General features: G+C 42.2%; 1 protein-coding gene across 4 annotated transcripts in view; it reads right to left on the bottom strand.

Annotated features, from left to right (window-relative positions):
* SLC25A36 (solute carrier family 25 member 36) overlaps positions 1-27,975 on the bottom strand; it is a 65,850-nt gene that overhangs the window by 15,999 nt on the left and 21,876 nt on the right. For all 4 annotated transcript variants that reach the window (XM_048863395.2, XM_048863392.2, XM_048863393.2 and 1 more), the window contains 3 exons: positions 26,940-27,110; positions 12,471-12,548; positions 7,246-7,346 (listed from right to left, as the gene is read on the bottom strand). In XM_048863395.2, coding sequence (XP_048719352.1) covers positions 7,246-7,346; positions 12,471-12,548; positions 26,940-27,110 — 350 coding nt within the window. The remainder of the gene's footprint in view (positions 1-7,245; positions 7,347-12,470; positions 12,549-26,939; positions 27,111-27,975) is intronic.

Genomic DNA, 27,975 nt, shown 5'->3' with positions numbered 1-27,975 from the left:
GGGTGGGAGGGGTGGGGGGGAGAAGCAACCCAGAGCCAGGCAGGATCTGCAGGGACTGGAGCGGTGGGGGATGCAGCCCCCAGTCCAGGTCCCTGAGCCTGGGCAAGAGCTGCAGCCACTACACACACCCCCAGCTCCAGGCACCCAGAACCCCAGCAGGAGCCACATGGGGGAGTAGTGGGTGGAAGCCCCAGCGCTGGGATGCCCTGAGCCATAGCAGGAGCCGTGGGGAGTGATAACCCCAAGCCCAGGTACCCCGAGCTCCAGCAACAGCCATGGGGAGCAGCAGCAGCCTGGAGCCCAGCTCTGTGGCTGCTCAGCACAGAAGTGTATCACCCTCACTGCTGCACTGCCTGTGGAGGCGGGTCTGATCTCCCCCCATAACAGCCATGCAGGAGAAGGACAAGTCCTGTCCCTCCCCAGCCCGGCTGATTTCGGGGAGATCAGATTTCATGGGAAGGGCTTATTTCACGGTTCATTACATGTTTTACACGGCTGTGAAACTGGTAGGCCCCTACTAATATGAGAGCAGATTCTGGTCCAGTGACTTTCACTTACACACTAAATTTTAAAATCAGACAGCAAGACAAAAAGGTATTTCACTCACCCCTGGTATTCATTAATTTTCCTATTTAATTAAATGCTTCTATATTAAAGAGGATATGCCTGACTGTGTTACCACTAGATTGCATTTGTAATAATTATTTACTCCTCCAAGTCTCCTCCTGTCCTATTGACCCAAGATAATCAATCTCACAGGGTTCAGGTAAAGCTCTTGGCCCCGGAGCCATACGGAGGAGGTAGTGGAGTGAGATGGAGATGCAACATCTGAGTAGGAGCGGCTGGAGTTACTGTACCTCCCCCTCAGGCAGAAGCAGGAATGGCCCTTGCTAGTCATTTGGAAAAGATGCAGTTTAATTCCACCCACTGCTGGCCTCTGTCCATTGTCAATACATGCAGGCTGGGATGAGACGTAGCTAGGTCCCATCCTGTCTAGGAATGCCCATTCTAAGCTGTTCTGTGACATGTTCTTTGTTGTATTTAACTCATGGGCTTTCCTATACTCATCACCACAGTATCAGAACACCTCAAATCATTCATTAACTTAACCTTACAACAGCCCTGTGTGGTAAGGAAGCATTATTCCTATTTTAAAGAATGGCCCAATCTTGCAATCAGTGTCCAATTATTGTGGGTGTCCAATTTGAGGCCTGATTCTCACAAGATACTGAGGGTAGTGAGTACTTCTGAAAAATCAGACCCTGTGGGCCTCAAGTAAAGCACCCAAAAATGGAAGCATTCAAAATTTTTGGACACTTTTGATAACAGAGGCCTAAATAACTTGTCTTATGTCACAAAGGAAGTGTGTGGCAGAGCGACGGTTAAGAACAAGACAGCTTAAACTCTCTCCCTCTCCCCCCCTCCCTCCCGCGCCAGAGTAAGGTAGGTGGGTAGGTTAGTGTGTTGTGTGTGGCTCCCTAGGCCTAGTGTCCTCCATTCTCTCATGTGGCTTTTACTCTGAAAATGTAAACAGTACCAAATGTCATAGTATCAACATTTTAACTGAGTAATTCGTAAATTAGGAGCAAGTGAATGTTGTCACTTGATAAAATATCCTGTATTTTAGTTTTACATGAATTTTGTAAAGGGAACACTAAATGGACAGATCAGAGATGCTGATCAATATAACACTCTTAATTTTGCTGTCTGCTGTCTAGTGCCTTTTGCAAATTATATCTGAATTTCAGATTGAAACAATTATTTAAGTTTATCTCTGGAGCCAAACAATTGACTTGGACCTAAAAACAGGTAAGATCCCAGGTATTCCTATTCTGCATCATCTTTGAAAGTTTGGCTTTATCCATAAGACAACTGTAATGGACACAGATGCACGTGAATACGTAATGCTGGATTAAAAATCCAAAGTAGTAAAATAAAACAAACCAACCAAACAACCAACCAAAAAAGAAAGAGGTAAAAGAAGAGGATGTCTTTGATACATTATGGCAACACAGGATATCAGCTGCAGCATTTTAAATGCAGCTCTGAAATACTTTGAAAAATCAAATGTCCTGGCTATAATCACCAAGGGACCTTTAATTAGCCAACATGGCTAAGTAAATGGCAGCTATCAGTGAAAGGTATTTTCCACCTTTCCCTGAACTGCACTAAAAAAAAAAAAACAAAAAACTCTACTCCAGAGTTAAAGAGAAGTAATGTTTTTGCACAATGCACATAAATTGGAATTCAGATAACAAAAGTGCATTCACCTTATTTTGTGTATTTAATAGATATTACAAACCCAAAGTGTGGTTCTTACACTAGAGGCTGCAAGAGACGCTCAGTTCAGTACTCACGAGGTTTAAGTTAGTCCATATTTCTGCAGGAAGTGACCTGCGGATGGGGAGCATGAGATGACACGATCTCACTCTTTTCACGGGAGAAATGTACAGTAAATGCCTAAAATAGACACAGGCTTTTCTGTATCATAACAACAAGCAGTGACCTCATCAGACACATGTGTACAAATTGAATCCTATTGGAAGGATTTGTGAAGTAGTTACTGTGAGATCTAACTTTTTCAGGTTAAAAGTTTAGAGAAAAAAAAAAAGAAAGAAAAAAAATCAGAACAGGCCACAGATATTAAAATATTTTTGTAAAATGCACTGAGTACTGAAATTTCTGCCATTTGCAGCAGTTCAAATTGACATCTTGTAAATACTTACCTATAATCACATATTAAAAAAAGAAACCAAAAAAATCAGTTAAAAAAATGCTAACCTTGTCACACAGAGCTGAGAAAACATAGTTAGATGTCTTTTGACATTAGGGCCAGGCTTCGTATTGCCAGAAGTCACTGACATCAATGGGGTAACGACCTACAAATATATTTATTTATTTGCTATTCGTTCAGCAATACTCTGTCCATACTGCTTAGTTTAAATCACAAAAACAAAATGTTTCCCTACTGTAGTCAATTAGTATCTAACTTGACACAAAAATTTATTACAAACTGCATTTGGCTCCTGCATTCCAGACTCAAACAACGTTTACTGACTCTGTTCTCCTTAACTGTGCCAAGATTTGCAATTGTACTTCATTTAAACTAACCTGTGGATCATTTTTAAAATTAAAAATGCAAAATGGACAGACTGACAGACAAAAACAAGGAGAATTCTAGCCTCAGTTACGTCAACAGGGTTGCACAAGTGTAACAGAGAGCAGAATTTATATGGTGTGCTAAATCCTTCGGTACAACCTTGGAACAAAGAAGGAACTAACTTTGGAACTAACAAACATCTTTACAGACACAAAAATATCTTTGTTTCCATTAAGGAATGTTTTCTATACGGTCACAGCCTAAGTATGAAAAAAACCTCATGATCCACTGGACTGGAAAGGATGCAGTACAATTGTATATTATAAACATCTTTGTTCATACAAAAGTGTAATATTTTAGGAATGAAAGTGATGTGAACTGAATGTTGGAAGCTTGTATACAGTTACAAGGAAGATCTCCCTGAAAGCTTAAACATGTGTCAATTTCCACTTGTATGCGGTTTCCATTACTAATAGAGGCCAGTGGCACAAGTTATCTGCCACAGAATAAGAGTGACTGCTATTGATTTCAGTGAGTTACTTGTATCTTGTAAAGGGAGAGTAAGGCCTAGGAATTATAAGCCTTAAGTTACAGTGAACTTTTTCTTTAAGAGTGAAGAAGGTACCTTAATTTCTCCTTGCTCCTAAAATGTCATGTGCAGAAGACAATTCTTCCACTCCTTGTTTAAACTTTTAGGATCAAATTCTAACTTCAGCTACGTGCACACAACTTTATTTTAAATCACTGGAACATAAACACATGCTCAAATGCTTTGCTGAATCAAGGCTCTAGGCCCCGGTCAGACAAAAGGCCTCACAAAAATCATCGTAAGTTCCATGATTAAGTTGACTGTTTAAAAAGATATAGGTACTTATCAAATTTTGTACTGCACAGTATACTGTTAGGCAATGAATAAAGTTCTTTTCTTGAGCCACAGCTATAGGTAATATTCAAGGAACATTAAAGACAAGTGTCTTGAATTCTCCTTAAAGGAGGATATAAATATATATATACACACACCAAACCACTGTCTTTTTATTATTAAATTATTATTACCTATAACAAATCAATGGATACATCATCGTTTCAGAAGACGAGCTGCATGGTACAAAAGCAACATGTGGTCTTTAAATTTTAGAAGCTTTTTAAACAAAAAAGTACCATCTGAACAGAAAAAGCATACTATGTGAAATCACTTAATTCAGTTTACTACTGAAACCAATGGCAGCTACAAAAATGTATATTTAAGTTGATCAGTTTTACTATTTGGTGGAACAAGTAATTTGTCTGATCATCATACAATTTAAGAAAGAAAACAATCATAACAAGTTTTTAATGTGAGACAGTTTCAAGAGGCTAACAAATTAGTACTTACAGAGAGGTTTACAATTCTGTCCTTGGGATTTAGAATCGTAGGATTTACTGCATTCTTAATTTTCAAGTTACTTTGCATTGTACGGCAATACAAATCTTGCACGCAAAATTGTTAATAGCTTATTTTAGTGCATTTTCTCAAAGACATTATTAGAATTAATTATAAAAATGACAAGGTTAGCATTTTTCTAGAAGCTATGTTAAATTTTAACTATGGCCCTTTATAGTAGCTATCAGACTAATACCTAATGTGCTAAAATCAAGAGATTATTAATATTTAGCCCAGAACTTTGTTTTACATGGCTTCTAAAGCATACTGTACTAGGCTATTTCAAGAAAGAAAGAAAATTAGCTACCTTCACTGTGAATCTGCATGGGGCATTCAGTTTCACCAACCATGTGGTTTAGGTGCATAACTGCAAAGCTAAATGTTAATGCTCATCAGTACTGCATGAGTACTCTGATACAATAATTGCAAGAAAACAGCCACAGAAATGGGAGAAAGTGTTCTCAGTAATTAAACTGGTGTGCAATATGCGCCTCCAAATGTAACCACAAACAGGCAGATGGCTACTAAGGCTCAAGGATGTTCATCCAGCACCCAATAATGATGAAGGCAAATCACAGTATCAGCCTTTGGGGTAGGAAACAAAGTCGATGAACAGATACAAAACTAACTGACAAACCCAGAATCAGTATTGCGGATTGGGAACATTGCAACTGTATATATTTACAGAGGTTCTTTTCATCAGGAAGCAATGAGTACAAGAACTTTCAGAGATCAGGGATATTCAGAACCTACATTTATTTGCAGGATTGCATACATTATATATGTGGTCTTCAATAAAAAAAAAAAGATTGCTAATCCATTTTCATGTCTTCAGCTCCTTGTCAAGAGAAAAATAACATTTCTTTAAAATTCTCTGAAGAAAAAAGAACACAGGTAATCGAAAAAGCTTTAACATAAGCAAGGTCTCTGAAGCAGTTAATTGATTGGGATGAATTATAATTAAGTTTTCTTTGTTCTATCTTCCTCTTCAGTCCTCCTCACCCATAAAATCCACAGCCACGTGATGCAAAGATACTGCAACCTCCAGGAAGGCATTAGTTCCATGCCTTTTCTATTTTTAAAAAAACCTCAAACTACTGGCCTTAGGGAACACCTCATTCTATCATGGGAAGGTTAAACCTCACTACTATTTATCTCTCTTGGATTTCTCTGTGGCACCCATCACTATATTACATAAGCATAGATCTAATGCGACTTTGGTCTCCCATCTAGATACTGAATTCTATGTGCCACAGTCAATTATCTGCTTTAGGACATTCCAGGGTTTTCCACATTGATCCACTGGTCTATCACAATTAACTGCACATTTGATATTCTTAAAGCCCATACCACAGACAAGAAATATCATATATTGGTTACATAATTTGGTGTGAATTAGCCAATTTCATTTCTGTTGTGCTTAAGCGGCCAAAGTTCAGCCCTCAAATATGCATAGAATAAATAGTATTTTTAAAATATTTTTTTACTACATCTAAATATGAGGGACATCATAAGCAGCAGGTATTATCTGGCAAGTGATATTTGTACTTCCCCAACACAATTTTGCCAACCTGACTTTTCATACCCCTGGTTTACTACCCCCAAATAAAGATTACGAACCAAGTAACATTGAGTGGCATCTCTGTTGTGCTGGTGGAAATATTTTAGGGACTATATTTAAGTGACTGATCCATTTCATTCTGGATCTATCTAAGTCTGATTCTATGATTTCAGAGTAGCAGCTGTGTTAGTCTGTATCCACAAAAAGAATGAGTAGTACTTGTGGCACCTTAGAGACTAACAAATTTATTAAAGCATAAGCTTTCGTGGGCTACAGCCCACTTCACTGAGGGGGAAGAGGAACTCCAAGTGGTCCTTTCCCCTTGTTCTTTGTTAAATCACTTGGTGGTGGCAGCGTTACTTAAACCCAAGGTACAAGGGAGAATTTGTGCCTGGGAAGTTTTTAACCTAAGGTGGTAGAAATAAGCTCAGGGGGTCTTTCATGTGGGTCCCCCCGTCTGTACCCTAGAGTTGAGAGTTGGGAGGGAGCCTGCGAAAGCTTATGCTACAATAGATTTGTTAGTCTTTAAGAACTCCTGTTCTTTTTATGATTTCAAGAGGTGCTAGGCCAATATATTAATGTACTCTGCAATCTAATTTCTAATCCCTCTTCATAGCCACAATCTGGGTTACTTAACACTAAAACAAACTTGAAATATTTTAGCATTTGAACATGGGACAGATGTACACTTCACCAAGACCTATGAGCATATTTCAGAGAAGCCAAAACATATAGCACATTAAAAAAGTTGTAACAAAAAATCAAGGGACGGGGGATAGAATATATTTTTGTCTCCATAATTTTACAGTAATGTAGACAACATTGTTTCTAGTTTGCTAAGCAAAAATAATTACCATATGCATGCCAGTTTTCCTAGAGAAGCTTGTTCACGCATACACAGTTACAGACATCCATTAACATAAAGGGCAAGTTTTATGCATTTGTTCTCAAGCTGGCTTCCCTATTTAACATGGAGGGAGAGGGGAGGTGAAGAGAGAAAGAGTGAGAGGAGGAGGGGAAAGAGGCACCTACACAGATATCTAGCTACTACATCCAGAATCATTCAGGCACTTCTTATTTTTATAATTTCACATTCATCATAGCCTCTCAATCATTAGCAAGCCTCTAGAATAAAGAGGGCAAAAAGTTACAGGTCCTTACCTGCCACTCCAGCTGAAATCATGTGTACCTGGGTAGAGTCTGGCTCAAAAATATTGTTCAACTTTTCCTTGCAATTTGAGTAAGCAGCAAAGTATATTGCTCTAAAATTAGAATAAGATTCAAGTTATGTTATTGTACCTTATGCTCAGATGTACCTACAAGTAGCACTAATGCATGAGAGACACTGGTTTCATTATACTACTGTACTGCAATGAGATGTTAGCTAATCACTAAAAATAAATAAAAATAAATAAATTTGTTAGTCTCTAAGGTGCCACAGGCACTCCTCGTTCTTTTTGCTGATACAGACCAACACGGTTACCACTCTAAAAAAATACTTGCAGAATACAGGCAGAAAGCTGTTCAAACAATAATTCTGCAAAGCAGTTGGAATATTTAGGAATGACGAAACAGAATTAAGAAAAAAATTAAAGGAATGGGGTCAGTTTACAATCTTCCTATCTCATTACCTCTGTAATGCATCCAATCCCCACGGACCTCAAAGAGAGAGGAGGTGTGTGCATATAAGAGGAGTTTGTGAACACGGAGACTAAAGCCTCTGTGTTATGCTGAGTGGCAATGCTTTGCTTAAGTTGCAGATGGAGTTGTTCCTGCAGTTGAACGCAACAATGCAGTTCAAGCAGTGCTATTTGTAAATGCATTTTAATGGCATTACCAAATGACAGAACAAGTAAAACATTTGTAACTGACATGTAAGATCTGCCTTAGGGTGGCAAAATATAAGGTTATTTCTGGCTTCTGAGTTGCTTTATTAAACATACGCATTTTACATGGTAAACTGGAAATACCACCTTTCCAGCTTCCAGTCTTCTCTCCTTGTTCAGTTTTGCTTTAAACTCTCAGAATAAGCGTTTTAACTTTCTAACTGTGTAAAAGAAATGAAGAGTAGCAAAGAATTTTTGTAAATTTGCATCAAATACAAAGCTATATAAAACTGTGTTTATTAGCATCTAAACTAATTTCTTTATCAATTAAAAAGTTACTGTTCGCTTGTTACAACTACGAAACTTATTTTGTAAAAGAATACAAAACATACAAGCTTACTGCCATTTTTAGGTTGGTGATAAGGCTTGTGCATTTTTAAAGAAATATATAATATCTACAGGATTGAAAATATAAACATTAATTTAACCTCATTAGTTATGCAAACATATTTTTCTTCCCAGCAAAATGATAAAGTGCTTGCTTTATGCTGCGTAAATTTTTTTAAATGGGATCTGAACCAAGTTGAGCATGCTGCATGTGTTATGAAACAAGCTTCTTTATAGCTTATTCAAACAAAGAACTGCTGTTAAAGCCACTTACCAAATGCTTAATTGAAACAAACAGTATTTGATCAAAGCTGATGACTGGAAAAAAACAGGATGTGCTAATTTATGAAGCTAAACACATTACCGAGTGGACAATTCTAGTGAGAGCATTGGAAAAAACAAGCTACCGTATTTGAGCCTCTTTTTGAAAAAGAGAAGATTGCAAGGTAACCCATGTAACAAAATTAATGTACAGCAGAGATCCATTTAGAATTAATTTTGTGTACACATGAAATATTTTTATAATAGTTTTCAGGTTGGTGTGCGAAAGTAATTAACACCACAGGCTCCATTACTACCCAACAGAATTTATGGTATATGAGTGGTTTACATATTGGGTCTGTACAACAAGGTCAGATCAAAAATATGCCACTAAAAATTGTGCAGTGAAGGGCAGCCCAGGGGTTGGGGTGCCAGCCTGAGACTTAGAGACTTGAATTCAATTCTCTACTCTATCACGGACTTTTTGAGTAATGTTGGGCAGAGACCTGTGTCTCAATTCCTTATCTATAATATTGGTTTATAGCATTTCCCTAAGACACAGTAGTGTTGTGAGGAGAATTTAATTAAGGACTGTGAGATGATCAGCCATTTACTCTACAGTGTGCAATAGTTATTAAGTAGAGATTCCTACTAGGTAAAGCAAAAACTTTTTAATTAGGTCCATCTGTGAAGGGAAATTTTTGAAAGTGTGAAAGAATTAAGCTATTTAAACAAAATCTAAGCATTTAATTAAAATAAGAACAGAGTACCTTCAAAGGGTTGCTAATGTCTCATGAAAACTTGATGAAAAAATTCTATTTAGAAACAACTCTTTCCTGTATGTGTGAGATTTTCAAGTTTTAATTTCTCATTTCTTATGAGGGATATTTGCATGAAAACAGAATCTGTTTCTGCAATGCTGATCTACTCCTGTAGCTGATTACGACATCGCTCATGACAACTGAAGCCAATTACACTGTCAATAACAGACATTCATGACATCAAGTGGAGAAATAAGCAACAGAACAGATTCTGTTCTTGTACAGATACCCAACAACAACAAAATAAAGTAAAAGAAAATAAACTGAACTGTTCCCATACATCAATTCGTTAAAAGAATGACATCCAAAGCTTTCCCATAAGGCAAGAGTGAGTGTTTAAGGACAAGACAAGGGATAGCTCAGTAGTTTGAGCATTGGCCTGCTAAACGCAGGGTTGTGAGTTCAATCCTTGAGGGGGCTGTTTAGGGATCTGGGGCAAAAATTGGGGATTGGTCCTGCTTTGAGCAGGGGGTTGGACTAGATGACCTCCTGAGGTCCCTTCCAACCCTGATATTCTATGATACCTCACTTTGATACCTCCACCCACCCCACATTTCCAGGGAGACTTAATGATTTAAGAGACTTTCAATCTCCAGTTTTTACAATTCTAATTATAAATCTTCATTCTCCCCTCTTTTGAATTCCTATACAAATTTTAGCAGTTGGTATCTTGAAAACAGCTGGAGCTAAAAGCTTATTAGCTATAAGTTTATACCCTCTGAAAGCACTGAATGCCAGCTTTTAGATAGTATAAAATGGTGACTTTGACCCAAGCAGATGAAGAGAATTCTGCTCCCAATAATCTGATCAGAAATTAAGTGAGGGCAATCAAGATCATAATCAGAATGATGCAATTTTACACTCCAGTATCTCACAACCAGTCTGGGCCAGGAATGCAAAGACCAGTAAGAATACTTGTGGGATTAGTATACTTTTGCAAGCACTGGTGCTGAATTTGTGATCAGAACAAAAACACACAGTATTCTACATTAAATAGACTTTTTCTGCAAGTCTTCAAAATGTTTAAAGACATTTTAATAGCAATTAAGCAAAATATACACTACAAAGTGTTCTCTAAAGTTAAACAAATTAAAAATCAAAAGAGTAGGAAATAAATTGCTCTTTTAACTTCTTGTTCCAGCAGACTGCATGACAAAGTCCCTAAAAGGGATTTTGGGAACTAGTAACTCACAACAGAAGCCAAATTCGCAAGCACAGTGTGCCGAGTTTATTCTTGGGTAAAAGCATGAAGTAACATGAAGGATACATTTTACCTAATGCATTTACAGCAGTAATATGATCCTTAGCCCTGGTCTACACTGTGGCGGGGGAATCGATCTAAGTTATGCAGCTTCAGCTATGGGAATAACATAGCCGAAGTCGACGTACTCAGATCACTTACTATGGTGTCTCCACCTCGGTGAGTCGACTGCTGCTGCTCCCTTGTCGACTCTGCCTGCGCCTCTCGTGGCGTGGAGTACAGGAGTCGAAGGGAGAATGCTCGGGAATCAATTTATCACGTCTAGACTAGGTGCGATAAATCGATCCCCACTGCATCGATCGCTGCCCGCCGATCTGGTGGGTAGTGAAGACATACCCTCAGCTATACTAAACAGCCTATTCATTTGGGATCATTTTGACAGGTCATGAAAGATACCACATCAACATTCCACGTGCAGCATGCCAAAGATCTACACAAGTATTTATTCACATGACAGCAACTCTTATGTCTGACAGTGGTACAAGCAAGGGAAATAAGGATAATAAACTGTCTGCAGGGTTATAAACTCTGAGAAAGGGTTAGGGCTTAATGACTAGATTTTCAAAGACACCTAAAGGGACTGTGCTCCTAAATTCTTTAGGCAACTTTGGAAATCTTCCCCTAAAATGTTGGAAAGTATACAAAAAGGGGACTCCATAAACTACAGGCAGTTAGCAGGCTCAAAAACAGACAGAGATGATGAGCTGAAGCTAAGAATGAATCAAGTTTAGGAGATACGTCTTTATGAAAAGGGGAATTAATACGTGGAATGGACTATAAGACAGCACTAGGAAGATATAATTGTAAATACATAGGGTACAAATACTGAACAGAAAGCAGCCATACCGATTAACCACACAGCCTACCAGCTATTTTGAAATGATATTAGGGTCTTTTCCATCCATTATTATTATTATTATTTTAAAAGAATCTCAGCTTCTGTTTAAGCTTGCTCAAAATATGAGGCTTGAGTCTCTCCAGCAGGTGCAACTGCACAATGCTGTGCCTACCAAGACAGGTATATCAGAAGCATTCACCCCTGAAGGAGGTAAATGTCAGCATCACGACTGCCCTCCCATCAGATTCCAATGGGTAGGGCAGATTTAAGTTCCAACAGGGGCTCAGCAGGTTTTGGCCGTGTGCCCTGACGCTGCTCCTGCACTGGCAGGTCCCACCAATTCCTTGGCTGCTTTAGCTGGCTCTAGGACCAGATGGTGTGGGGGCTGCAGACAGCTGGCATTACTGTGCGTTTTCCCAGTTCCAAAGGGGACTTTCCATTGCAGGAGGCCTCAAACAGAGGCCTAGCAGATCTCAGAGAGTGAGTCAGGCCCAATGCATTAGGAGTATTTTCCCCCATTGTCCTCTTGAAGAGGACAAGTTAACTGAAGATTTCAAATGTATATTTACTTACTACTTTACATCATAGGAAATGGTGTCCTTTTTTTTATCTCAGAGTCACATACTCATCATAATGCACACATACATCCCTGCAACCTGGAGGTGAGAATACTGTATACCTCACTGTGTACAAAACTGGACATCTGAAAAGTTCAGAGATGGGCACTATCAAAATACTACTGTAGATACAGAGATGCAGGTATGGAGGTTGCCCAGTAGGGGTTGCTCTGTAGAGGAGTGGCCTAACCTGTTTCTCTCAAATTTAGAAGTTATACAAAGGGGAGGAAAAAGTAGCCTTACCACTAAATATTTCCACATCAGATGTAACAGTTCATTTGAAGCAAGTCCCCCATGCCTTAAATCTTGACATACACATGTTTAAACACTAGACTAAAATTACTTCACTTATTGAATAGATGGTTAGATTTTTACCTGGAAGGAGCAACGCCTATCAAATTAGGACCTAGCCCTCTAAACAGAGAACGAGGACCTTCCTTTTGCAAGATCATCCTGGAAAACAAAAAGTGATTTTGAAACATTAAATACACATTAGAAGTGTATAACTGGCCTACATATTAGTGCTATAGTTTAGTTAAATTTAAGATTTGCTCATCTTTTACATACAAACTAATTATTCTTTTTAACAATTTAATACTGTAACTGCAAACAAAGAACCTAATTTTCCTAAAATATGCACAAAAAGTGAATTCAATTCTTTATAACATCATTGCTATATTACACAAACACTTCTCAGTTTCACTTCACATTTTCATGTGTAAAGAACACAGATAATCCTAGGGCTTAGCAACATATAAATGTTTTCTTCCAGCTACAAAAGGGTCCTTTTAGTAATGAATCCAAATGGCTACCATCTATTATTACTGCTGGACTATTCACCTTGCTGTAGATTCCTGTGTACCGTTTTCAGAATGTGGGACCAAACATTTAATTTTATTGTTCTTTTCTCCCACGAACCTCTATCCCTAACACTGAATAAAATACGACACCTGGGGAGGTTCTTCAGAAAAATGTACTCTAGGAGAGTTGGATACAACAATTCCCAACATCCAAAAGGTTCTCATTTTAGGGATAAATTAACTCCAGTTAATATCACCAATCTAACCAAGGCAAAAATCAGATGCAAGCCACTCCCTACTCCTCAAACAAACAAAACAAAAAACTCACCACAAACAAGCAAACACCAAAATACGATCTCTGGTTATTTCAACAAAATTTCTTCAACTTTACAACACACACAGCAGCATAGTATCTTTAAACTATAAATTTATAATGTATGCTGAAACTTACAGGAAAATACCACATTACATACAAAAAGCTAACACCTCCTTCCCTCCAGCATACAATTTAAATTAGTATTTTAAAAAAATGTATTATATGTTTCATTAGCACAATAGGATTTCTAGCAAAATACAAGTCTTCTGAAGTGTGAAAAAAATATTGTTAGCACTCAAAAGATTCACAGAGCTGTCAGATATTCAATGGAGTATTCAGTCTTCAGCCTATTTTTAAACTTAATTTTGTGTCTGGAAAATGACAAATACTAATTTTGGGCCTGAGTCTCCCCTACCATAATATGAACAGAGACAGATAGGGCAGATACATTGGAGAGCATGCAACTCAGCTGCATACCCTAGTCCCTTCCCTCAGCCTCCAGAAGCTCCTCTCCTACCATACAGCAGTTGTGGAGCCAGATTCTTCTTTGATTTGTATATCAAGAATTCCCAATAAAGTTACTGGGGTGAAAATCCAGGTTAAATCGGAGCCATTTCTCCTACCATTTGGATCATTCTTGCAAAATGCTCAGCATTCTGATTCCAATCCAGGAAAGCCCTTTAGCGTGTACTAAACTTTAATCACATGGGTAATCACACTGACTGCAGTGGGACTATTCAGGTTTAAAGTTAACCAGAGGCATAAAAGTTTTGTTAGATCGGGAACAAGGCATTCAGTGTCTTGCAGGATTGAGCCCATTATCAGCAAGGCTCTGGGAATAGTGTTGGCGGACGGAGATCACTACGCTTTTTTGAGGGACTTGCAAAGGAATGGACAAAAAATACTAAGCAATAAGGGGAAACTTTAAATTAATTAATGTCAATATATAAGAATTTTGAATACTTGTCCCATAGGGTTGTGACTTTTAAGGCAGATGTACGGCAGCATAGGATTTGTTCTGATCTCTTGACATGGTAATGTCTCTCTGAACTTCCACACTGTTGACCATACCAAAACCGTTTAAGCCTAAACTTTGATGCTAATTTCAGGGGTTGCTTTAAAAAAAGCAGGGAAATACAAGTATAATCTCGGAGCCACTGCAAACCCCCCTGGAGGTTCACATTTTAAAATGACTTTTTTTAACCGCCAACTCGATGTTGCAATATAGGACATCGAGCTTATCAGTTTAGATATGCCATCCAATACAGACAACACTTCTCAGGCACATTTCCTGTTCAAAAATGACATCCAGATTAACAAGAGAATTAGTTAGTTCTGCAAACTCAACTGTTGCGTAAAATGCCCCGGTCTGGAAAGGTTTCAAAAGATTAGTTGTATGTGCACATTCAGACAAAGTACAGTGCTCAAGTGGATTTCAAATCTATTCTGAATACCAACATTTGAAAACAGTCAAATTCTGAGCAAGTGTGACCACTCCATCACACTCTTCTGCTTAGGGTGACCAGGTGTCCCAATTTTATAGGGACAATCCCAATATTTAGGGCTTTGTCTTATATAGGTGCCTAGTACCTGCCACCCCCTCTCCCAATTTTTCACCCTGGCTATCTAATCACCCTACTTCTTCTACAGAACCAAAAATTTAGATAAAAAGTTTATAAAAAAAGTATCTGTGTTCCACAAAGTTATAATGGCATTATATAATCACAATCCCTCTTGGTTATGAAGTATAAGAGCATTCTTAGATGTTTGACAACATTTCAGCTTCATTAGTTAGAATGAGTTAGTACTCCTGCAGAAATTCTGTGCCAAAAAATTAAGCCAGTTCTGTGCCAAAAAAATAAAACTGACGCGCATATTTTAAAATTCTGCAAATCCAGGCACATACGGTATGGGTGGGCAGGCTTAACCCAGTAGGATCCAAGTGTGGAGGGGCTTAGTGTGGAAGGGATCCAGGTGTAGAGTGAGAGGTTTCTGTGTGGGCTCTCTCAGTGTGGATGTCTCATTGGGGGCTCTGGGTGCACAAGTGCTCATTGGGGGGCGGGGGGGTTGAAGATGCAGGGACAATCAATGGGTCTCTGCAGGGGAGCCAGGTGAGAGTGGTTGGGACTCAGTGTGTGGGGGAGGGGTCTGATGTGAGGAGATGGGGTTCAGCGGGGGGGTGGAGCTCAGTGTGGAGGGGTCAGGTGTGGGGTCATGGGGTTCAGCAGGGGACTTGGGGGGCTCAGTGGAAGGGTCTGGGGAAGTAGGACTTGATGGGGTGGGGGTCCAGGTGCAGCTGGTTGAGGTTCAGTGGAGCGGGGGTCTGGGTGTGCAGGGGACAGGGTTTGTCAGGGTGACGGTTCAATTGGCCCGCTTAACGGGGAGACCTTGGCTGCTGCTGAAGGGATGCCGCATGCCAGGTTCCTGCTTCCCCCTGTGATTCCCGTCTCCTTTTCTTCCCCATCTCATCCCCCTCCCACACTGCCTCATGCCCCATCCACCTCCCCTCACTTCCACATTCCCCTCCCCGTGCCCTATTCCACCCCCTCTCCTTTCCCCACTACCTCTTCCCCCCGCACACCCTCCTTTGCCCCCCCCCCCCACTTCACCCTACCATGGGCACACACTGTTGCACAGAAAACAGGAAGGCTCACAGCACACAGAAGAGGAGCATGACTGGCACTAGGAACCAGGAGGTGGTGTTCAGCTGCAGAGTCAGCAGAGCCCAGACACAGCCTCCTTCAGCTGGGCAACTCTGCACTTGCAGAAATGAAGGGGGGGGGGGGTAAGCAGTGGCAGGTAACCCCTTGTTCCCGCCCAAGCCTTGCCTCTTTGGAGGGGCAACTATGCTTTCCTGATGTTTTCTGCAGGGAAGCATAGGCATTCTGCCAGGGACGGGGGGTGTTCTGCAGGTGCGCAGTCTCACAGAATTTCCCCAGAGTAAGTTAGAGGTGATTTCACAATCTCTAAAGTGCTCAACTGAAATGACTGAAGTGCTAGCAACTTTCCAAAAATACTTTGCAAACCACTACAACAACATATACTGAAACAAATTTGCCATGTTAAAAAGAATTTCCAAACACATTGAAGGATTTATTCCAAATTTCTTTTCCTACAAGCTGTTCTGCACGGGCCAACACTTGTGGTCATGCAAAGTCCCTCTGAAGCAGCTCTGCACACATTCATCAGTAAAGGACAGATGGCAGGATCTGAGCCTACAGCATGATTGGCCTCATTTGCTGAAAGAGAGTCACAGGGAGTTAGACCAGTTGTTATTTAACCAGTTGTTATTTAAAATAAAATATCTTATATATTGATTTTAATCTCATCTGTGAGATGAGGCCATGTTCTCCCCCCGACCCAGCCTAGATTATAACAGGAAGCCCCATCCTTGCTGATGAGATAACCTGGAACTTCAGGGAGAGGAGGCACATATGTACTGGCCTCTGTGGCTGCCTCTTACAGCAGCAGCCTGGAAAGATCTGTAGAGTGTCAGGCTGGGATGTAGACACAGGATTAGTTTGTACATGATTCTGACTAATATTTTCACAACGCAAGGTCAGCCATTCTAGTTGTATTTAAAGGACATCATGAATTTGAGAAAAACACACTTCTGTCTGAATAGGTTACAGCTGCTAAAAGAAAAAGACTACACACATTTCTCTCCTTTTTTAGTTTACTTCATGCATTTGAGCAAGTCACAGTTTTGCCTGTATACTCAGGGCCAGGTTCTGCAATCTCGTCTGTACAGACAGATCCATACTCCTGTAGAGTCCCACTGAAGCCAATGGGGCACTGTACAGGTACAGGGGTCTGACCAGAGAGCACACTGCAGAATCAGGGCCTTCGTCACACCTCTCTCTCTAAGGGACCCTTATAAATATTAACAAGAAAGCCACTATAAACTGGCAACAAGATTATTAAAAAAAATCACCACACATCATGTTGGCAGGCAGAATAGTTCGTGAATACAGCCTAAGATGGGGACCCAGAAGACATGGGTTCAATGACTTCCGCCAACTTGCTCTGTAATCTTGGGCAAGTCACTTTACCTCTCTGCCCTGGTCTACACTAGGACTTTAGGTCGAATTTAGCAGCGTTAAATCGATGTAAACCTACACCCGTCCACACGATGAGGCCCTTTATTTCAACGTAAAGGGCTCTTAAAATGATTTCCTTACTCCACCCCTGACAAGTGGATTAGCACTTAAATCGGCCTTGCCGGCTCGAATTTGGGGTACTGTGGACACAATTCGATGGTATTGGCCTCCGGGAGCTATCCCAGAGTGCTCCATTGTGACCGCTCTGGACAGCACTCTCAACTCAGATGCACTGGCCAGGTAGACAGGAAAAGAACCGCGAACTTTTAAATCTCATTTCCTGTTTGGCCAGCGTGGCAAGCTGCAGGTGACCATGCAGAGCTCATCAGCAGAGGTGACCATGATGGAGTCCCAGAATCGCAAAAGAGCTCCAGCATGGACCGAACGGGAGGTACGGGATCTGATCGCTGTTTGGGGAGAGGAATCCGTGCTATCAGAACTCCGTTCCAGTTTTCGAAGTGCCAAAACCTTTGTCAAAATCTCCCAGGGCATGAAGGACAGAGGCCATAACAGGGACCCGAAGTAGTGCCGCGTGAAACTGAAGGAGCTGAGGCAAGCCTACCAGAAAACCAGAGAGGTGAACGGCCGCTCCGGGTCAGAGCCCCAAACATGCCGCTTCTATGATGAGCTGCATGCCATTTTAGGGGGTTCAGCCACCACTACCCAGCCGTGTTGTTTGACTCCTTCAATGGAGATGGAGGCAATACGGAAGCAGGTTTTGAGGACGAAGAAGAAGATGATGATGATGAGGTTGTAGATAGCTCACAGCAAGCAAGCGGAGAAACCGGTTTTCCCGACAGCCAGGAACTGTTTCTCACCCTGGACCTGGAGCCAGTACCCCCTGAACCCACCCAAGGCTGCCTCCTGGACCCAGCAGGCAAAGAAGGGACCTCTGGTGAGTGTACCTTTTAAAATACTATACATGGTTTAAAAGCAAGCATCTGAAAGGATTAATTTGCCCTGGCATTCGCGGTTCTCCTAGATGTACTCCTAAAGCCTTTGCAAAAGGTTTCTGGGGAGGGCAGCCTTATTGCGTCCTTCATGGTAGGACACTTTACCACTCCAGGCCAGTAACACGTACTCGGGAATCATTGTACAACAAAGCATTGCAGTGTATGTTTGCTGGCATTCAAACAACATCCGTTCTTTATCTCTCTGTGTTATCCTCAGGAGAGTGAGATATAATTCATGGTCACCTGGTTGAAATAGAGTGCTTTTCTTCAGGGGACACTCAGAGGAGCCCATTCCTGCTGGGCTGTTTGCCTGTGGCTAAAGAGAAATGTTCCCCGCTGTTAGCCACAGGGAGGGGGGAAGGTTGAGGGGGTAGCCACGCGGTGGGGGGAGGCAAAATGCGACCTTGTAACAAAAGCACATGTGCTATGTATGTAATGTTAACAGCAAAGTTTACCCTGAAAGAGTGTAGCCACTGTTTTATAAAATGTGTCTTTTTAAATACTGCTGTCCCTTTTTTTTTCTCCACCAGCTGCATGTGTTTCAATGATCACAGGATCTTCTCCTTCCCAGAGGCTAGTGAAGCTTAGAAAGAAAAAAAAAAAAACGCACTCGCGCTGAAATGTTCTCCGAGCTCATGCTGTCCTCCCACACTGACAGAGCACAGATGAATGCGTGGAGGCAAATAACGTCAGAGTGCAGGAAAGCACAAAATGACCGGGAGGAGAGGTGGCGGGCTGAAGAGAGGGCTGAAGCTCAAATGTGGCGGCAGCGTGATGAGAGGAGGCAGGATTCAATGCTGAGGCTGCTGGAGGACCAAACCAGTATGCTCCAGTGTATGGTTGAGCTGCAGCAAAGGCAGCTGGAGCACAGACTGCCACTGCAGCCCCTCTGTAACCAACCGCCCGCCTCCCCAAGTTCCATAGCCTCCACACCCAGACGCCCAAGAACGCGGTGAGGGGGCCTCCGGCCAACCAGCCACTCCACCACAGAGGATTGCCCAAAAAAAAGAAGGCTGTCATTCAATAAATTTTAAAGTTGTAAACTTTTAAAGTGCTGTGCTTAAAGTGCTGTGTGGCATTTTCCTTCCCTCCTCCACCACCCCTCCTGGGCTACCTTGGTAGTCATCCCCCTATTTGTGTGATGAATGAATAAAGAATGCATGAATGTGAAGCAACAATGACTTTATTGCCTCTGCAAGCGGTGATCGAAGGGAGGAGGGGCGGGTGGTTAGCTCACAGGGAAGTAGAGTGAACCAAGGGGCGGGGGGTTTCATCAAGGAGAAACAAACAGAACTTTCACACCGTAGACTGGCCAGTCATGAAACTTGTTTTCAAAGCTTCTCTGATGCATACCGCGCCCTCCTGTGCTCTTCTAACCGCCCTGGTGTCTGGCTGCGCGTAACCAGCAGCCAGGCGATTTGCCTCAACCTCCCACCCCACCATAAACGTCTCCCCCTTACTCTCACAGATATTGTGGAGCACACAGCAAGCAGTAATAACAGTGGGAATATTGGTTTCACTGAGGTCTAAGCGAGTCAGTAAACTGCGCCAGCGCGCCTTTAAACGTCCAAATGCACATTCTACCACCATTCTGCACTTGCTCAGCCTGTAGTTGAACAGCTCCTGACTACTGTCCAGGCTGCCTGTGTACGGCTTCATGAGCCATGGCATTAAGGGGTAGGCTGGGTCCCTAAGGATACATATAGGCATTTCAACATCCCCAACAGTTATTTTCTGGTCTGGGAATAAAGTCCCTTCCTGCAGCTTTTGAAACAGATCAGAGTTCCTGAAGATGCGAGCGTCATGTACCTTTCCCGGCCATCCCACGTTGATGTTGGTGAAACGTCCCTTGTGATCCACCAGAGCTTGCAGCACTATTGAAAAGTACCCCTTGCGGTTTATGTACTCGGTGGCTTGGTGCTCCGGTGCCAAGATAGGGATATGGGTTCCGTCTATAGCCCCACCACAGTTAGGGAATCCCATTGCAGCAAAGCCATCCACTATGACCTGCACATTTCCCAGGGTCACTACCCTTGATATCAGCAGATCTTTGATTGCGTGGGCTACTTGCATCACAGCAGCCCCCACAGTAGATTTGCCCACTCCAAATTGATTCCCAACTGACCGGTAGCTGTCTGGCGTTGCAAGCTTCCACAGGGCTATTGCCACTCGCTTCTCAACTGTGAGGGCTGCTCTCATCTTGGTATTCATGTGCCTCAGGGCAGGGGAAAGCAAGTCACAAAGTTCCATGAAAGTGCCCTTACGCATGCGAAAGTTTCGCAACCACTGGGAATCGTCCCAGACCTGCAACACTATGCGGTCCCACCAGTCTGTGCTTGTTTCCCGAGCCCAGAATCGGTGTTCCACAGCATGAACCTGCCCCATTAGCACCATGATGCATGCATTGGCAGGGCCCATGCTTTCAGAGAAATCTGTGTCCATGTCCTGATCACTCACGTGACCGCGCTGACATCGCCCGGTATTGTTCTGCCAGGTTCCGGTGCTGCATATACTGCTGGATAATGCATGTGGTGTTTAATGTGCTCCTAATTGCCAAAGTAAGCTGAGCGGCCTCCATGCTTGTCTTGGTATGGCGTCCGCACAGAAAAAAGGCGCAGAACGTTTGTCTGCCGTTGCTCTGACGGAGGGAGGGGCGACTGACGACACGGCTTACAGGGTTGGCTTCAGGGAGCTAAAAATCAACAAAGGGGGTGTCTTTACATCAAGGAGTATTTCAGGCAGGACTTCACGGAGGGTTCCAATAAGAAATGGTGCACCTAAGTTATTGTTCTTATTGGAACAAGGAGGTTAGCCTGGCCTCTGATTGATACATGGCTAGATTTACCTCGCTGCACCTTCTCTGTGAGTGACTGCAGTGTGACCTAGAGGAATGAGTCCCCTAGACAGGGGAGGAGGCAAATGAGTAAAAAACAAATCTGGTCTATTTCTTGTTTTGATCCACTCCATCTATCTTTTACATCTTTGGCTGGCAGGAGACGGTGCAGAAGGACTGCATGCCATCCGCATCTCATGGCTGCTCGGCAGAAGATGGTACAGTATGACTGCTAGCCATCCTCATCTCTTGCCTGCCTGGCAGAAGATGGTACAGTACGACTGCTAGGAATCCGTATCGCCTGCCTGCTCACCATAAGACGGTTTAATAGGACTGACTGCAGGACTAAAGAGAATGACCTGGTCAAGTCACTCCAAATTTAGTCCCTGCGCCCATGTCTGCCCAGGCACTCCCAGCCGACGTGGCCAGGAGCACCTTGGACACGATGAGGACGACTACCAGTCATACTGCACCGTCTGCTTCCAGAAGGCAATGGGTTGCTGCTACTGTGTAGCAAAGCCGTACCACGTCTGCCAGCACCCAGGAGACATAGGGTGACGGTTACCTGAGCGGGCTCCATGCTTGCCGTGGTATGGCGTCTGCACAGGTAACTCAGGAAAAAAGGCGCGAAACCATTGTCTGCCCTTGTTTTCACGGAGGGAGGGAGGGAACAGGGGCCTGATGATACGTACCCAGAACCACCCGCGACAATGTTTTAGCCCTATCAGGCATTGGGATCTCAACCCAGAATTCCAATGGGCAGCGGAGACTGCGGGAGCTGTGGGATAGCTATCCACAGTGCAACGCTCCGGAAGTCGACTCTAGCCTCGGTACTGTGGAAGCACTCCGCCGAGTTAATGCACTTAATGCACTTAGAGCATTTTCTGTGGGGACACACACACTCGAATATATAAAACCGATTTCTAAAAAAACGACTTCTATAAATTCGACCTTATTCCGTAGTGTAGACATACCCTTTGTGTCTCTATTCCCTTCCTATCCTTTGTCCATTTAAAACAGTCAGCTCTGTAGGGCAGGGACTGCCTCATTGCGTGTGTAGATACTACTCAGATACAAATCAAGGATAGCATACTATCTTAAAAGGCTGTCCCATCAGAAACTGCATTTTTTTTTTAGTTAATTTTAAAAAATTAATAAAGTTGACAATATCTCTTTAAATTTCCACAAATGTTATACCAATAAAATAAAAACCAGCAGGATCTTATTAAAGGGAAAAAGGCAAAATACCACATTTATTGTGAATACAGAAAGAATCATAGTAAGCAGTTAGTTATAGCTATAACATTCCATTCAATCTCATATTTATTCACACAATCATTCATACAAACACACACACACAGGTTCTGCAAGGTTGTTCTCATAGTTACCAGCCTTAGAGTTGCTCATGCCAAGCCACTGGCCAGGTGGCCTGGACATGAGGAGGGAGCGGGGCCTTGTCAGATGCTCATCTGATGCTTCTGGAAGTTGGTTTGCAGAATCAGACCCCAAAGTTCTCACTTTTTAGAGTCTATTTTTATAGGAATTTCTTCCTATGCCAGTCTATGGGAATTGCTTCATCATGCTGTTGCTTAATCAATCAGCAGATAGCACATTCCTGACGGCTCCGTGCTGCTAGATGTTATCTTGTTCTTTGGTTCTCCCATTCTAGAGGCTGTTGGGTGGATTCCAGTCTGCCCTCCGGGGGTCCTCTGGTTATTTCCACTTGACGCCTTCTTCAGCCGATGGACACTGGATTCTTAGGCTGGCACCTCCCTGATCATTCAGTTATTATCCACACCAAGCATCCATCCACGTACATCCTCTATCCCTATTTTAATCACAGTTGTTAATACAACAAAAGGGCGGGGAGTCTCTGGGTGCTGTTTCTGTTGTTAGAGTATTGCTTTGAGTCTCTCTCTCTGTGAATTGCTTTGAGAACAGACTCTGTCTTAGAATGTACTAACACAATTAGCAGCTTGCAAGTTTCACACATAGAGGGAGAGAAACAGTACCAAAAACCAAGAGACCTCTTAATTAGTAATACCCTGGAATTTAAACTATGGGGAATCAAACTCATTTGTGATTTTAATACAGAACTTCTTTAATATGATCCAACACTCAGTAGTGCTTCTGTGGCTTTAGCTCAGGCTTTCATCTGAGGAGAGCAAGAATAGGATCTCTGGAGAGCTATCCTGGGAGTCTAAATTCAATTACTTATATATACACACATATACACACCCAGTGGGAAATGGGTGCATTTGGACAAACAATAACCAAAGCTAGATTCAAATTGCTCTAGGTTTTATCAATTTGTCATCCATTGATAAAAATCAGCTTAAAATATTTTGGTAAAAAGCAAATTTTAGAGAACTACATCAGGGATGACCTTTAAGGAATACTGTCTACTTAACAACTCACATTTCTTTCTGAAATTTTTAACTACCCACTACAGTTATTGGTAACCCAATGATCAGAGATGACCTGACCCAACCCAACCACAACAGTCAGATACCACTGGGTTCAGGTCAGGTTGCAAGGCTTTACCGAGGACAGCAGTTCATTGCTTCTCATCCACCCCCCAGTTCCAGAATTGTTCTTTCTTTGCAACTTATGAACATTAGCATCAATTACAACTTTTCCATGGAATTATCCTTAAATTGAGACTGCCACTTGAACAACCTAAGAAACTGAAAGCTCTGGATTTTACTCCTGGAGGAATTCTGCACCACTGTGCAATGCAGAAGTTTGCAGAAATTAACATTGTGTGCACAGAATTTCCTTTCCCCCACAGAAATGGACTGCAGTGCTGCTAGCCGCCACTGGGCTCTGGGGGTGTGTGTGGGGGGGGGGGGGGGGTAAGGGGGGAAGCATGGCTGGGCTCTGGGCAGGGGGCTGGGAGAAAAGGACCTGAGAAACAGGAACTGGGTTGCCATTGTGGGTTTAACTCTCACAAATTCCCCCAGAAGTAGAGTGTGCCTTTATTGTTAAAGACATACTTGCTGACAGATATTTTGAAATAAATTACCAAAATAAACTGAAACTGGTGTGATTTTGTAGTATTATTCTGACAAACTAAAATTTGCAGAATTTAGCAGAATTTTAAAATACTGTGAGCAGAATTTTTAATTTTTTGGCACAGAATGTCCCCAGGAGTAAGATTTAGATGCAGCCTACCTGTTACTAGCCTAAGACATGAAGGGTGAAATTCTGGCCACACTGAAGTCAGTGGCAAGACTCCCATGGTCTTCAATGAAGCTAGAGTTTCACCTGTAATGTGTAGACCAACAACCAGGGAAGGAACATCATTCATGTATAAAATAATTAACAGCTGGACAGTATCAGAGGCCCGGTCTATCAAACTGGAACATTGCTATAATTCATCCAATAGCAGCAGCACCACCACTTGATGCTAGAGCCCAGTCTGCTGCCCTAGAGGTTAGATTCAGGGTTTGGATCCTTTGTTGTTTCACCCTACTTGTTCATTCAGAACTTGGGTGGAACCTTCCGGGTATGAACCCTTTCAGGTGGCTATGTCCAGCTTTTGATTAACTGATTTGTAGGCAGGGATAAAAAATTACTGCTATTCCGAAATTTAAAGTATTAAATTTAAGGCACAACTCTGACACAAAAGCCACCCCATTCCCTAACAAACTTGAAATTCTTGCTCCACAATGTGAGGTCGCTAGAAAAGTTTGCCTGAATTTTTTTTTTCTTTTTTTTTTCTTTTAACATGTGCAAAACAACGTATTTTTCCCAGCCTGAGAGACTCCCAAGCGTGGAAAATTTCAAGCACGGGTAGTTAAAATTTTGAAACGTTTTAAGCAAGTGAAAACAGGATTTCGGAAAGGGAAGTGTCAGGCAACTTCAATAATACACCTATAACAGAAAGTGTTGGGAAACTGAATAGCAGCTTTCCAGATCTTGGCAGAAGCAGGGTAGAGATTCTTCAGCTGCTCTCTAACCACCATGAAGTTTTTGGTTATCAGAGATAAGAGGAGGAGGAAAGACAAGGGATAACCATGTTTCCAAGTCACGTTGTACAGTAACTCCTCACTTACAGTCGTCCTGGTTAACGTTGTTTTGTTGCTGATCAATTAGGGAACATGCTCGTTTAAAGTTGTGCAATGCTCCCTTATACCGTCGTTTGGCAGTCGCCTGCTTTGTCCACTGCTTGCAGGAAGAGCAGCCCATTGCAGCTAGCTGGTGGGGGCTTGGAACCAGGGTGGACTGGCAGCCCCTCCATCAGCTCCCCGCTCCCCTAAATTCCCTTGCAGCAGCCACCCAGCAGGCTACCAATTGCCAGCAGTTCAGCTGTCCCTTCCCCCACTGCCATGTGCTGCTCCTGCCCTCTGCCTTGGAGCTGCTCCTGGGAGTCTCCTACTTGCTGTGCAGGGGAGGGGGGAAGCGGGGGTTAATGTCAGGGTGTCCCCCCCCCCCCTTACCCCTTCTCCATATAGGGCATGGTGGAGACAGGACAGGGCTCAGGATGGAGAGACCGCAGCTGCTGTCTCAACTTCCTGATCTTTTTAAAAGCAATGTACTTAGAGTCGGGTCAGCATACTTAAAGGGGCAAAGAGCATCTCTCTCTCCTCCCACCCCCACACACAGGGTGTGTGTCTCTGTCTGCCATGCTGTCTCCCCACCCTCCATTCGAGCTGCCTTGTAGAGTGTGAGGCCTACATTAACAACGTGTTAACCCTTGAGGACTCAGCCGAATGCTAGTTCCCTGGGAAACATCCCACCCTCTTCCACCCTCTGACTTCACCGCCTCAACCAAGCTTCACAATCATCATTGCTCTGTACAGTATTAAATTGTTTGTTTAAAACTTATACTCTGTGTGTGTGTAAGAAATTTCCCTGGAACCTAACCGCCACCGCCCCCCCCCCCCCCCATTTACATGAATTCTTAAGGGGAAATTGGATTCGCTTAACATCGTTTTGCTTAAAGTTGCATTTTTCAGGAACATAACTACAATGTTAAGCAAGGAGTTACTGTATTAGGGCCCTGAACTCCTCCCTGGGTCAGAATCTCTTTGGCTATCAAAGTCATCTGAAAAATTACAGGGAAACAAGGGTGCTGACTGGCTAGCAAGGTCATTGAAAACATTCTTGTGCAAACATAAATGCCATGAAAATAAAATGCATATTTAGGAGCATTCTGTATCATTTGATACTGTTTGGCATTCCTTAGTATAAGGATCAGTTCTTCTGGGGCTGAAGTTCCAGTCCGATCTTATTCTCTCACAGTGTGATCAAATGTTACATTTAGATAAAAACCTGAATTTATGCAGGAAATAGCCCGACTTGATTATGTAAAGAGTTGTCACTTTGGATGGGCTAGCACCAGCAGGAGAGTGAATTTGTGTGGGGGGGTGGAGGGTGAGAAAACCTGGATTTGTGCTGGAAATGGCCCACCTGTTGATCACTTTAGATAAGCTATTACCAGCAGGACAGTGGGGTGGGAGGAGGTATTGTTTCATATTCTCTGTGTATATATAAAGTCTGCTGCAGTTTCCACGGTATGCATCTGATGAAGTGAGCTGTAGCTCACGAAAGCTCATGCTCAAATAAATTGGTTAGTCTCTAAGGTGCCACAAGTCCTCCTTTTCTTTTTGCGAATACAGACTAACACGGCTGTTCCTCTGAAACCTGTCATTTATGGAGTGGAGACTGTAGCAGGACTACATTGTAAAGAACTTACATTCAAAAACCTCAGTGCACAAACCAACTATGTTTTAGAAGGCAAAAAGTTAGGGGCTGTCTGACATTATCTCTAAAGAAAAAACAAATAATACCCCATTAAAAAGGATCAGAAGAACAGGAACATGCAGATAGTACTCACTTCAAACAATGGAGAGGTCCAGGAGATACTCTAGTTACTCGATTGACACTAGCACCATTCACAGTGCTGAGATGAACTTCAGAGATGTAGAGTGTAACAGAGGAGGACTGCAGCCGTGTTTTCACAACTTCTAGTGGACATGTCAGAATTGCACCAACAGTACCCCCACATCTGCAAAAAGAAATAAGATTATTGCAATTCTAAGCCATGAAGGAACTAGAAAGGTCATTACTTTAGCTAAACGGAAGATGGCTCAGGATCATGGTGATAGAGAAGCTAACAATAATCTGAATTCATGATAGTAGTGTAGTTATTACTACATGCCCTTGAACTAGTGACACTGATTAATCAATTTCTCTTTGTTAATCCCACAACTAAGAGTGAAAATTTTAATGGCCAAAACAAGTAACTCTGATTGGTGCAAAAGTGCACTACCTATAGTGCATACAGGTCCTCTCTGATCTGGAAGGTGAGTGTCTAAAATGTTTAGCTTCTTATGGTTGAAACTTAACCTTCTCTTCTTAATTTTTGGTGCATTCCTGATCAAACCAAAGCTGTTAACATTCCCAATATGCAAAACTGGGGTGTTTATATGAGGATATGTACACAGTACATTAGCACTATACACAGGTAATAGCAGGGGAGGTAAAGAAACCAGTAAGGCAAAATGTTAAGAGCTATGTTATTCCAGATTATTTCAAAACCCCGCTTTAAATTTTGGCAATGGTAGCAGGGAAAGCAATAGTCTTCTGACAATTTACTGGCTTACTTCTTCAACACAAGGAAGTAGATTTACTGTTCAGAGAACAGACCACAATGGACCTGAATCTGGGAAAATGAAAGTCTTCTTATCTGGTTAGAAATGGAAAGAACCATGATCCTTTCAAGTTTCACTGTACAGTCCCGCCAATCATCTTTGAGAAGCGCTGCATCACTCCTCCTCCTCCCTCCCGCAGCACAACACAGCCAAGTAAATGGCATTCTGACAGTTTTGTAAAGGACTCATATTATTGTGCGGTGCTAATAATTGCTTTAA

Source organism: Caretta caretta, chromosome 9 (assembly GCF_965140235.1).
Source record: "Caretta caretta isolate rCarCar2 chromosome 9, rCarCar1.hap1, whole genome shotgun sequence".
NCBI classification, from domain to species: Eukaryota; Metazoa; Chordata; order Testudines; family Cheloniidae; genus Caretta; species Caretta caretta.
The sequence above is the reverse complement of the archived record's forward strand: the minus strand, read 5'-3'. Positions and strand labels throughout refer to the sequence as shown.